The following is a 13,565-nucleotide window of genomic DNA, read 5'->3' as shown; positions in this document are numbered from 1 at the left end:
TTGTTTTCTCTGGGGTTCAGAAAAGTTTTGATTTGATTGAGTGCGTAAAATCCTGAATAGTCTCAACAAGGTGGACATGCAAAGAATGTTCCCTATTGTGAACAAGTACAGAAAAAGGGGGCACTGTTTCAAAATTAGGGGTTGCCCTTTTAGGTCAGAGACGAGAAGAACTTTTTTCCCCTCTTACTGTTATTGAGCTTTAGAACTTTCTGCCTCAGGACAGTAGTGAAGACAGGATTAGTGAATATTTTTAAGAGTGTCATGGACAGATACTTCGCAGGCAGAGAAGTGAAGGGTTATCAGGGTAAATGGAAATTCAGAGTTCAAAACACAAATAGATCACTAATGATTTTATTGAATAATAGAACAAACTCAAGGACTGGAATGGTCGACTTCTGACTCGTATGTCTGATGTATGGACAGCTAAAGTGCAACATGGAATCTTATGGGATCAGTCTTAGATTGAACTAGTAGACTTGAAAATATTGAGAGATACAGCAAAGTCAAAATTCACATATTAAAATGAAACCACCTTGCACTCTAAGCTAAGAGTACATGCGCTAGTTGAAACATTAAAGAGTAAATGCTCAGGGAATGCAAAAATTGCCAGTTGCAACTTTTCCTCTTTTTTTTGAAGGATACACCCTGCTGTGTGGGTCCTAATTGTGGATTCCGTTGCAACTGGTCTTTTGCGCCTCTCTTGTCTTATGGCCTTTTAAAAAATAACTTTTGGACCATGCTCAGTCATTGAAACACTTGGTCAGGATAGGAAGGTTTTGAGCAGCAAACATCTAAAGAATTAATCTTGGATGTGTCAAAGTGAGAAATGCCAATAATGAGGATCAAAATGGCTTTGGCATCATATATGCAAAATCAAGTTGAACAAGAAAAATGCAGCATCTTAGTTCTTCTTTCTTTTCTGCCAACAACATGCTTTATCAAATCTCAGAATAACATTCCTTCTTTCACTGAGTTAGTAAAATTCAGTCAAATTTTCTGCAAAGAAAGCAATAGGCTTGAGAATAACTTTGCGAGATTAAAATGTATTCTATAGCTTACCATGTATGCTATACATTAAAAGAAAACTACACTTCCATTGCTACAGGTTACATCTATATTTAAGTAAGTAACAGTCACATAGTTAGTATAAAGTACTCACTCTATGCAATGCTTTGGAGAAGAATTACTCTGGTAGAACTCATCAGCATCATAGAATTCATCCTCACTGCTGGAATATGAAAAATCTGGGACTGTATTAGGAGACAGATTTACGTGGCTGGGCGAAGTGAGGCTGCTGCTTGGTGCTGACTGTCCACTTCCTAATTCACAGAAATACATAATACACCTTAGCTACTTCTATTGATAGATTTTTTTTTCTAATAGAAAAGAAGATACCCGTAGAAGACAATATTACTTTTACAAGCAACTTTTTTCTATTGTCTTAAGATAATGAATATCTTGTAACATACGAACAGACTTTTTAATCAAAAGATATATATTGTTAAATAAGTTAGCAAATAATCTAGCAGTTTTGCAACATACATCTTACTTCCTATAATACTTTGTAACAATACAAATTTTAGCTAGTAAGCTATTTTGATTCAATGTCAAGGTGAACTCGGCTGAAATGCTCATCCATTTATCAAATGGAATAGAGTGACTGCTCTTCCTGTGGTTTCATGCATCTAATTATCTCTAATTTGCACAATGGAGGGTAAAAACAGGCAGCACAAAAATGCTGTTCTGACAAAAGGTCTCCAACTGTAGTCAACAGCTAACGTTTAATTAAGGTTTCCCCACTGTATAGAGCAAGATCTTCTTGCATATAACAGAGAAGATCACTCTTTCATCCAGGACAGAACAATTTATCCAAGCAGTATTGCAAAGAAGCTCCATCCCAATCTTATCCAATGACTACATGGTAGTCTAAAAGAATCAGGAGCAAGAAACTTAGCCAATTATTTCTTTTCTAACCATAATGCTAAATAAATAATCCAAATCATTTAGAAATGTTCTATTACAATTTATTCCAATAAAACTCTTTGGGGACTTAAGTCAAGCTAGAGGTAGGGGCACTATCACTACACCACAGGACATAAGCTTCCAGCTTAACAGTGCCTATTAACTAACTGTTTGTGATTAAATAACAGCCCCTTCCAGAATAAAAAAGGAGCGACCTGGAATGCAACAAGATAACCGTTGTTCAAATGGAGTAGAATTGAATCCTTCAACTCTTTCACAACACAACTCATAAAACCAAGTATGCTCTTTGATTGTGCAACTTTTAAATAAAAGGATTTCTTTTCCTCAATTTACATTTTTCATACTTCACATTTTACAAGTAATGATGTGACTAGCATCTTGACACCAATGCTAATGAGAAGAATTTGATTTTGATCAACATTTCCAATGCTATTTGAATCATGAAATGAACACGAATAGTTAGCTAAAAGCAAACAAACGTGGATGCTGGAGATCTGAAATAAAAGCAGGAAGTGCTGGAGAAATTTAGCAGACTCTGTGGAAAGAGAAACAATTAACACTGAGTCCAATGTCATTCTTCTTCAGCACAGGGTCAAATCGAACTCAAAACATCAAATTTCTTTCTCCACAGATGGTGTGAGAACTGCGGGGACTCACAGGCATTTTTTTTTGTTTTTATGAACATTTAGGTTGTTCATTTCAGGTAAGACAAGATGATATTTGAATACAGTTGGTAAAATTGGCTGCCACTGCTATGAAAATAAATACTGCTAACATTTTAAGTGCATTCAGTAAGCTCAAGATGGTCATAAACTACTTAAAAACAAGAAGTTAAACGCAAGCATTACAAAATATGACCTGTGTCAGTCATGAGATTATCAAACTAAGAATAAGGCCATCTCACTTTGTGGAGTCAAAAATAAAAGTAAAGAAGAACTATGATGCTGTGGCTTATAGAAATCTGGATGAGACAAGGGCAGGACTTGCAACTCAATGTTCCAGGCAGGATACAGAAGATGTAAAAGGGATGGGGGAGTTGCATTATCCGTTAAAAGCGAATGTCACAGCTGCATGAAGACACGATACCTTGAAGTGTTCATCCAGTGAGTCCAAATTAGGAGCAAATTTCGCTTGGTAATAGAAGACAGAGGGTAGTTGTGAAGAGGCGTTAGAAAAACAGGAGGTCTGTGATTAGTGGCTGAGATCACTGTTGTTTGTAATATATATCAATGGTTTGGATGAAAATGCAGATAGTATGATTAGTAAGTTTGCAGATGACATAAAATTGTTGGAGTTGCAAGAAGTGAGAAATATTGTCCAAGGATTCAACAAGGTACAGATCAGTTGGAAAGTTGGGTGGAAAGTGGAAGATGGAGATTAATCCAGACAAGTGTGATGTAATGTATTTGGGGAGGTCAAATGCAAGAGGAAAGTACAGAAAGTACAGGGTAATTGGGAGGACCCTTAGGAGCATTGATATACAGAAGAATCTTGGGTTGCAAGCCCACAGCTCCCTGAAAGTGGCAAGGCAAGTGGATAAGGCAGTAAAAGGTGGTGTACGGCATGACAAGGTGTGGAGCTGGATGAACACAGCAGGCCAAGCAGCATCATGGGAGCAGGAAAGCTGACGTTTTGGGCCTAGACCCTTCATCAGAAAAAAGCATGTCCGACATGTTGCCTTCATTGGTCACGTATCGAATATAAAAGTTTGCAGGTCGTACTGCAACTGTTTACAGCTTTAATTAAGTGGTGTTGGGAATTATGTGCAGGTCTGGTAGCCAAAGTATAGGAAGGATGTAGAGGCTTTGCAGAGGATGCAAAGAGACTTTTCAAACAGTCTGATGCTTGGATTGGAATGTATTAGCTATAAACCTTGGATTGATTTTGCCAGAGTGTAAGGGTCTGAAGAGTGATCTGATAGAAGTATAAAAAATTATGCAAGGCATGGGTAGGACAAATAGTTGTAGTCTTTTTCCCAGGCAGGAATATCAAATACTACGAGTCACCAACTTAAGGTGAGAGGGGAAAATTCAATGATCACGTGCAAAGCAAGTTATGTTTGTGCAGAGTATAACAGATACTTGGAACATGGTTCCGGGGAGGTGGTGGAAGCAAATATGGTAACATTTAAGAGGCATGACAGACAGATCAACAGGAAGGAAGCAGAAGAATATAGACCATGTGCAGGCAGATGGGATTAGTTTAGAATGGCATCATGGTCAGCGCAGGCATGATAGGCTGAAGGGCCTGTTCCTGTGCTGTACTGTTCTATGTTATAAAGCATGAAATGAATACACAACAGTTAAATATAGACTAACAAATTTGCATTCTTATACTTTTATAGCTATGGAATGCCAAAAATGAAACTGTATTAATATACTCCTGTTTTCAGCATTTGAGTTTCAACAAACAGAAAGCATTTTCATGGCTCATTCTCACTCTCGCGTAACCAATTCCTTAAGGTTTCTTCCAGGAACACAATAAAGGCTGAATAACTTTAGTGCCTCAATGTTCTGTGCAGTTCAAGCAGGAAGAATCTTTAACTGTGCGACAAGAAAGCAAACCTTCATTCTATTGCTTTGACACAAAGTGTTTCCTCCCAGCTTGGGCATGAAGATTTTCTTAGATGAATAAACTGTAACTCCTTCTCTTAAAAAGTCAATGCATTAAGACATACAAATAAAATTACAGCTGACATCTTAAAATTATATTGATTGCTCTCACCAAACTAAATCACACCTAAACATCTATATCTACACATCATTGCATATTGATTTAAGCATACATTTATAAAACAAAAGGAAATTCATCTCACCTGTACTGTTGGGAGTTGGTGTCTGATGGTTACCCATTGCATTAACAGCAGATCCCACGGCCAACGTTGATGGACGCTGCTCTGCTTTGCATAACTGAGCAGGCTCTGAAATAAAAAAACATCAAAACACAGCATTACACAGTCTTCTTGAACAAGAAAAATTATCTTGTAGAATGTTTGGAATAGATTCAGAAGAAAGTCCAACATGTACTTTTGTGATGAGTCCAGTTTCAAATAGTATACACTGTATTAATATATTTACAACACATCCTGTTTATTTTAAAATGCAACATTTAACTTAAAAACAAAACAGGATCTCCTAATGATAACTATCAACTTCTTCATTTAATTAAATTAGTGATGCAGACAATACTATCTTCATGCAAATAAATTTGCAACTGAAAGGTAACAAAGTGTTTCAGAGCTAATTACTTTTACTTACATGCTAAATTTTTATTACTCAGAATTAAGCTCTTTGGCACCCTAAATTAATTATTACCCATGTGAAACCTTTCTTGCAGGATTTCTTTCTTGTTTGAAATTTTGGAATTGTTTGAAGTTTAGAAGTTAAGACTTATCATTCTTGTCATTCAGTTGAACTGGTGTGCAGAGATTCTAACCAACATCTTGACTTCAATTCTGTTTGCCGTTACTTTTAGCCACCTAATTTAAAAATCAGGTGCTCTGTAGCTTAGAGGGGAACTGGCAACTGATTTTGCTCTATGCATCGGCTGCTTTTCACACATCAGGTGTTAGATGTTACAGGTTTGGAACGTGCTGTTGAAGGAGATTTGGTGACTTGATACAGCTTGCACAAGGTACACAGTACTGCTTATGGTCGTGTGGCAGAAGTGGTGGATAGAACGGCTGTTTTGTCCTGCATGGTGAGCATCTTGAGGTATCATTGAAGCTACAATCATCCAAATGGGGAAAATATTCCACTATTCTCCTGAACCGAGCTTTAAAATGGTGAGCAAACTCTAGGGAGTGAGGAGTGAGTTACTCACTGCAGAACTCCTGGTCTAACCTGCTCTCAGAATGGCACAGAAATAAGCCATTCAGCCCACCATGTCTGCATGCTTAAATAAACAAACCACCTTCCAGCTATTCTCAAACCCTCCCATTTTGCACTCGAGTTATCAGAAAATTATCCAATTCCCTTCTGAATTTCACAGTTGAATCTTTCTCCATCTCACACTCAGTCAGTGCCTATCTCACTCATCAATTGTCATACGAATATAAAAGAGTACCCAAATTAGGAACAGGAGTCAGCCATTTAGCCCATCAAGCTTGTCATGCCATTTAATAAGATGATTTGGATTGGGGCGTCAAATCTACATTTTCACCAACCCCCAATAACATGAATGTGGAGGTACCAGTGTTGGACTAGGGTGGGCAGGGTCAGAAGATACATGACACCAGGTTATAGTCCAAAGGCTTATATGAAATCACAAGTTTTCAGAGTGCTGCTCCTTCCTCAGGAGAAGTCTTCAGGTGCCTTCACCGATGAAGGAGCAGCGCTCCAAAAGCTTGTGATTTCAAATAAACCTGTTGGACTATAACCTAGTGTCTCGTGACTTCTGACCAATAATATGAGATTCTTCATGAACAATGAAGTTTAATCTACATCTGCCTTAAAAGTATTCACTGGCTCTGCCTCTACCAATCTCTGGGGATAGAATACAGAATCCGGGGTTGTTCTCCTGAGAGAAGGGAAAGGTTAATGGAAGTATTCAAAATTAGGTGATGTCTAGACTGCTAGAAAGAGCAGAAAATGCACATATGAAGCATGTGGTAAAATATGGGAAAACAACTAATAATCAAAAAAGGAACAATTTGCAGGTTTTTAGGGAGAAAAGGAAAACGGTACATTCACTTCAGTCATCCAAGTCATCAATGCATATTGTCAATCATTGGGATCCCACCACTGATGCATGATGCACACCATTATTAAAAGGTTGCCATCCAGAAACTGTTCCCATATCCCAACTCAGTTCTCCTCCATGTTGAACGCCATTTGGAGGGAGCACTGAAAGTGGCAAGAGGGCAAAATGTACTTTGGGTGAGGGATTAGAACATCCATCACCGAGAATGGCTCGGCAGCATTACCACTGACTAAGCTGGTCAAGTCCGAAGGACACAGCTGCTAGACTGGGTCTGCGGCAGAAGACCATACAGCCAACAAGGGAAAAACATACTTTGCTTCATCCTCACCAGTCTGCTTTCCTCAGGTGCATCTATCCATGATAGTAGTGGTAAGAGTGACCACCACACTGTCCTTGTGAAGACAAATTCCCTTCTTCACTTTAAGAAAATGCTCGATTGGGTTGTGTGATGGGACAGATTTCAAAGAGATAAAACAACTCAAGTCTGGGCAACCATGAGCTACCAGCAAATGCAGAATTGTACTCCAACAGAATCTGCAACCATAAGGGCCTGCCTATCCCCCACTGTATCATTACCATTAAACTACAGGATCAACCCTGGTCCAATGAATAGTGCAGGGCATGTCAGGGGCAGCACCAGGCATACCTAAAAATGAGCTGTCAACCTGAGGAAGCTGCACAACAGAACAACTTATGTATTCAACAGGATCAGCAGCAATACTCTGACAGACAGGGCAAAGTGCCTCTGCAACTGCTCAGGTCTATACTTTGCATATTGCCACTTCCAGTCACGAATGGTGGTGAGTAATTCAACAACTTACTGGGGGAAAAGGCTCCACAAATGTACCCATCCTCAACTGCAGAGTCCAGCACGTCAGTGAAAAGCTAAGGCTAAAGCATTCACAATAAACTTCAGCCAGAAGTGCTGTAGCATATTCACCTCAGCCTCTTGCAAAAGGTCCCCAGCAGTACGGATAATATGAAGTGCCAATTTGATTCGTTTGATCTCAACAAATAGTTCCAGGTACTGGATGCTGCCAAGGTTATGGTCGCTGACATTCCAGCAATAGTAACGAAAACCTGTGCCTCAGAACCTGGTGTGCCCTCAGCAAAGCTATTCCACAACAGCTACAGCAATGGCATCTACCTGACAATGTGGAAAACCTCACAGGCCTATGCTGTACATAAAAAGCAGGGCAAATGTAAGCCATCCAATTGCCACCCAATCAGCATACTCTTGATCGTCAGCAAAGTGACGGAAGATGCCATCAACCGTGCTATCAAGCAGCACACCTGCTCACTGACACTTAGTTGAGGTTTTACCAGTGCCCCTCAACTCCTGACAATAATTACAGCCTTAGCTGGAACGTGGACCTAAGAAGTGAGTTCCAGAGAGTGACGACCCTTCACATCAAGGCTACATTTGACACAGTGTGGCAACAAAGATCTCTCGCAAACTGGAGTCAAACTCTCCTTGGTTGGAATCATACCTGCAACAACCCAAGATGGCTGTGGTGGCTGGAGGAGAGTTGTCTCAGTTCTAAGACTTATCTGAGTTCCTCAGGATAATGTCCTAGGACTTATAAATTTCAGCTGCATCACAAGGTCAGACTAAGTATGTTCGCCAGAGACCGCACATCCTTCAGTATCATTCCTAACTCCTTCAGGTACTTAAGCAGCCCTTTTCCAGATTGTTGAGTGTGCTTCAACTTTATCTTTTGCACTGACATGCTGGGCTCCTCTGCAATTGAGGAAGGGAATACTTGTGGAGTTTTCTCCTCTAGTAAGTTGTTAACTGCCCACCACCATTCGTGACTAGATGTGGCAGTACTGCAGAGCTTCGTAGTTGTGAGCAACTGGGTTGCAGTCACTTTGCTCAGTCTATCAGAATATTGCTGCTTATGCTGTCAAATACACAAGTGGTCCTGTTGTGTAGCTTCATCAGGTTGACAACTGACTTTTATTTATGCCTGGTGCTGTTCCTGACATGGCTCAATCAAGAGTGCAGGAGGACAAGGCTGGTCCCCTTGCTTGATAGTAATGGCTGAGTTGGAATATTTCAGGCCACGATTCTGCTGCATCCGATGATCCACAGTGTCTCAGGTATGCTTGGTTTTAAGTTGTTAAACCTGTTCCAAGTCATTCCCATTTAGCCCAGCAGTAGTGCCATACAGTATGATGCGAAGTATTCTCAATGTAAAGGTGGAACATTGTGTCCACAAGGATTGTGCAGTGGTCATTCTAATCAATAATGTCATGAAGAGATGCATGTGCAACAGGCAGAGTGGTGGGTGGGTCAGGATGAAGTGAAGCATGCAGTTCCATCAGCAGTGACTACAGACTCAGTATAGCAGCTATGTCCTTAGGATTTGACCCACCCACACTAAATTCTGCATCCTTGTCTCCCTTAGAAGAAGCATGAAGTTGTGTTCAACATGGACGAGTACAGATTCTGCAGCCAAGGGCAGGTGGTGCATGAGAATCAGCATGGGATTTCCTTGCCCATGTTTGAACTAAACATTCAGTTCCAGCTTTGATCGGCATGTAGCTGAATGTTCAGTTCCCAGTTTTGATCTCCTTGTAACCATGTCACAGTAATGGCTAAGATCATACCCATTAACGTCAATAGGAGCCATTAATTAACTTATTTTATTCTGAATACAAAGCCCTTTCGAGTAAAGACTGCTAATTTGGCCGTTTTACCTTTTTGTCCCTATTTCCCATTTTTTAATGCTTGTACATTCTGTCCCTTCCTAGCCCAATCTGGGTATGCTTTTCAAAACAGATGCCCTGCAGTGCCACCAATCCTTTTGATTAACAAGTCTAGATTTCTCTCGTCCTGAATCATCCCCACATCTGATTAGTAACAATATAAAATATCACCCTAAAACATTTAGTACAGTCTGTGTGAAACATGACTTTGAGCTTTCAGGACAAAAAAGATAAATTTTGGCAACTACAGGTTAATTGTTGAGTGCATTTGACAGTCAGAAGGACACAAACAGGGTGAATTGTTGAAGGATGTTTAAGAGTAACTCAGAAACCAGGATTAATTTAATTTTTTCAAAAATGGTAATAACTTCTTCAAATTGTAATTAAAAAGGAACCACTTAGTACTAAAATTTCAATTACTATGGTCAATTACTGTCAGCAAACACAGGAAATTTCCTTTTCATGGTGGAGGCAATGACCTAGAGGTATTATCACTACACTATTAATCCAGAAACTCAGCTAATGTTGTGGGTACCTCAGTCCAAATCCCACCACAGCAGATGGTGGATTTTGAATTTGATAAAAAAGAAAATCTAGCAAATCTTGTCGATTGTCACTAAAAAACCATATTGCTCAGGAATGCCCTTCAGGGAAGGGCATCTGCTATCCTCATCTTGCCTGGCGTACATGTGACTTCATACTCCTAACAACGTGGCTGACTCTCAACTTATTTCTGAAATGGCGTAGCAAGTCACTCAGTTGTATCAATCGCTACAAGGACTCAACAAACAAATGAAACCAGGCCGTCCACCTGGCATCAACCTAGGCACTGGAAAAGACAACAGCAGAAACAGCCTGTCGACTCTTCAAAGTCTTTCTTACGAATATCTGGGGGCTTTTGCCAAAATTGGGAGAACAGTTTCACAGGCTAGTCAAGCAACAGCCTCAAACAGCCATACTTAACGAATCATACCTAACAGACAATGACCCAGATACCACCATCAATATCCATGGACATGTCCTGCTCCACAGGCAGGACAGACCCAACACAGGTGGTAGCACTGTGGCATACAGTCGGGAGGGAGTTGCCATCCGAGTTCTCAACAATGACCCTGGACCCCATTGAGTGTCATGGCTTCAGGTTAAACATGGGGAAGGAAACCTCCTGCTGATAACTACGTACAGTCCTCCTTCGGCTTATAAATCAATCAAGCTGATTTGACTTATTACTGTCATACATACTGAGATACAAAGTAAAATCTTGTTTCTTGTTCTAACCAGACATATCATACCTTACCGAAGTACATCAGGGTAATGGAACACAATGCAAATTATACTGTTAAAACTACAAAGAAGGTGCAGAGAAAGATCAAGTGTAATACATGAGAGATTCATCCATGAGTCTGATAATAGCGGGGAAGATGATGTTCTTAAATCTACTGGTACATGTATTCAAACTTTCGTATCTTCTGCTCAATGGAAAAAGGTGTAAAACAAAAGAGTATTACCAAGGTGGGAGAGATCTTTGATTATGTCATAATGTCACAGGGTTATACAGTACAGAAACAGGCCCTTTGGTCTAAGTCATCTGTGCCAATCAGACATCCCAATCTGACTGAGTCTCATTTGCCAGCTGTTGGCCCATAACTCTCTAACCTGTCCTATTCATACAACCATCCAGAAGCCTATTAGATGTTGCAATTGTACGTGTCTCTACCACTTCCTCTGGGAGCTTGTTCAAGACTCTAAGAAAATATTACCTTTCAGGTCCTTTTTTAAATTTCTCCTCTCTCAGCTTAAACATTTGTTGTTTACTTTTGGAATCCCCCACCCTGGAAAAAAGACCTTGGCTTTTCACCCTATTCATGTTCCTCATGATTTTATAAACCTCTAAGATCACGCCTCAGCCTCGGACACGCCAGGAAAAAACCTATTCAGCCTCTCCCAATACCTCAAATCCTCCAGTCCCAACAATATGCTTGTAAATCTTTTCTGCACCCTCCCAAGTTTAAGAACACCCTGCCGATGGAAGGGTAACCAGAATTATACACAGTGAACTAAAAGTGGCCTCACCAGTGTCCTAAACAGCCACAACATGATGCCCAAACTCCTGTGTGCAAAGTTATAACCAAGCATACCAAACACCTTTTTCACCAGCCTGTCTACCTGTGACTTCACTTCCAAAAGAACTATACACCTACACCCCTTGGTCTCTTGGTTCAACAATACCCCACAGAGCCCTTGGCTGCTTACATACTATGTATGCCTATACCCAATGCATTGAGCAATAAAACACGTTCTTCACTATCCTATCCACCTGTGACTCCACTTTCAAGGAACTATGAACCTGCATCTGAGGTTTTTCTGTTCAGCAACACTCCCTGGGATGTTACCATTCAGTGTATAAGATCTGCCCTGATTCGCCTTTCCAAAATGCAAACACCAATGACAGCAGTTTCTCACAGTAATTCAGGAAACACAGCAAAAATTCTCCCCTAGGAAAAAGAAGCATGGTTCATGGACATGAGGCAACCATGTCTGACTAGGGGAGTCAGGGATAGCATAAAAGTAAAAGACAAAGTGTATAACGTGATGAAAGGCAGTGGGAAACCAGTGGATTGGAAAGCTTACAAAGACCAACAGAGGGAAACAAGAAAAGAAGTAAGGAGAAAAAGTATGAACTATGAGCGTAAACTAGCCAGTAATATAAACGGAGGACTGTAAGAGTTACTTTAGATATATAAAGGGGAAAAGAGTGTCAAAAGTGGACTTTGGACCACTGGTAAATGAAGCTTGAGAGGTAGCAGTGAGAAACGAGGAAATGGCTGAGGAACTAAATAATTACTTTGCAACAGTCTTCACAGTGGAAGACATGAGTAAAGTCACAAAAATTCAAGAGAGTGTCAGGAGGCAGAGTCGAGTATGGTGGCCATCACCAAGCAGAAGGTGCTGGAGAAGCTGAGTGGCTTGAAGGTGGATAAATAAACTTGGACCAGATAGGCTATAGCCCAGAGTTCTAAAGGAGATAGTTGAAGAGATAGTGGGCACGTTAGCGGTGATCTTTGAAGAATCACTGGAGTCAGGGACGGTCCCAGAGGACTGGAAAATCACTAACGTGATATCCCTGTTTAAAAAGCGAGTGAGGCAAAAGACTGAAAATTGCAAGCTGACTAGCCTAACCTCAGTTGTGGGTAAGATTTTAGAGTCCATTGTGAAGGATGAGATTTCTGAATACTTGGGAGTGCATGGCAAAATAGGGCAAAGTCAGTATGGCTTCATCAAGGCGAAGTTACGCCTGACAAATCTGTTAGAATTCTTCGAGGAAGAATTGAGCAGGTTGGACCAAGGACAGCCAAAGGTTGTTATCTACTTGAACTTCCAGAAGGCATTTGACAAGGTGCCACACAGGAGGCTGCTAAGAAAGATAAAGGCCCATGGTGTTACAGGCAAGGTACTAGCATGGTTATAAGATTGACAGTCCAGCAGAAAGCAGAGAATGAGGTTAGAAGGGTCTTTCTCAGGATGGCAGCCGGTGATGTGATGTTCCACAAGGGGTAGTGTAGGGGCCACAACTTTTCACTTGATACATTAATGATCTAGATGAACGAACTGAGGGGACTCTGGCTAAGTTTGCAGACGATACAAAGATCGGTTGAGGGACTGGTAGTATTGAGGCAGTAACGAGTCTGCAGAAGGATTTAGTCAGGTTAGGAGAGTGGGCAAATAAGTGGCAGATGGACTAGAATGTGGAAAAATGTGAGGTCATGCACTTTGGGAAGATGGATAGAAGAATGGACTATTTTCTAAATGGGGAGAAAATTCAAAGTCTGAAGTGCAAAGAGACTTGGGAGTTCAATTCCAGGATTCTCTCAAGGTAAACTTGAAGGTTGAGTTCATAATTAGGAAGGCAAATGCAACTTTGGAATTTTATTTTGAGAGGACTTGAAAATAAAAGCAGTATGTATTTCTGAGGGTCTTTAAGGCTCTGCTCAGGCTACATTTAGAGGATTGCACAAAGTTTTGGGCCCTATATCTCAGAAAAGATGTACTGGCCCAGGACCGGGTTCAGAGGAAGTTCATGAGAATGGTCCCAGGAACGAAAAGCTTAAGATATGAGCAACATTTGAGGACTCTGGGTCTACACTTCATAGAGTTTAAAAGCATGGTGG

The 13,565-nt window shown here is 40.5% G+C and overlaps 1 protein-coding gene across 8 annotated transcripts in view; it reads right to left on the bottom strand.

Annotated features, from left to right (window-relative positions):
• The window catches only part of osbpl9 (oxysterol binding protein-like 9), a 188,751-nt gene that overhangs the window by 43,406 nt on the left and 131,780 nt on the right, over positions 1 to 13,565 (bottom strand). For all 8 annotated transcript variants that reach the window (XM_048539058.2, XM_048539063.2, XM_059647940.1 and 5 more), the window contains 2 exons: positions 4,799 to 4,903; positions 1,160 to 1,319 (listed from right to left, as the gene is read on the bottom strand). In XM_048539058.2, the coding sequence (XP_048395015.1) occupies positions 1,160 to 1,319; positions 4,799 to 4,903 (265 nt within the window). The remainder of the gene's footprint in view (positions 1 to 1,159; positions 1,320 to 4,798; positions 4,904 to 13,565) is intronic.

This window comes from Stegostoma tigrinum, chromosome 8 (genome assembly GCF_030684315.1).
Source record: "Stegostoma tigrinum isolate sSteTig4 chromosome 8, sSteTig4.hap1, whole genome shotgun sequence".
In the NCBI taxonomy this organism is placed as follows: Eukaryota; Metazoa; Chordata; class Chondrichthyes; order Orectolobiformes; family Stegostomatidae; genus Stegostoma; species Stegostoma tigrinum.
Note: the sequence above shows the minus strand (reverse complement) of the source record. Positions and strands in the feature narration are given on the sequence as shown.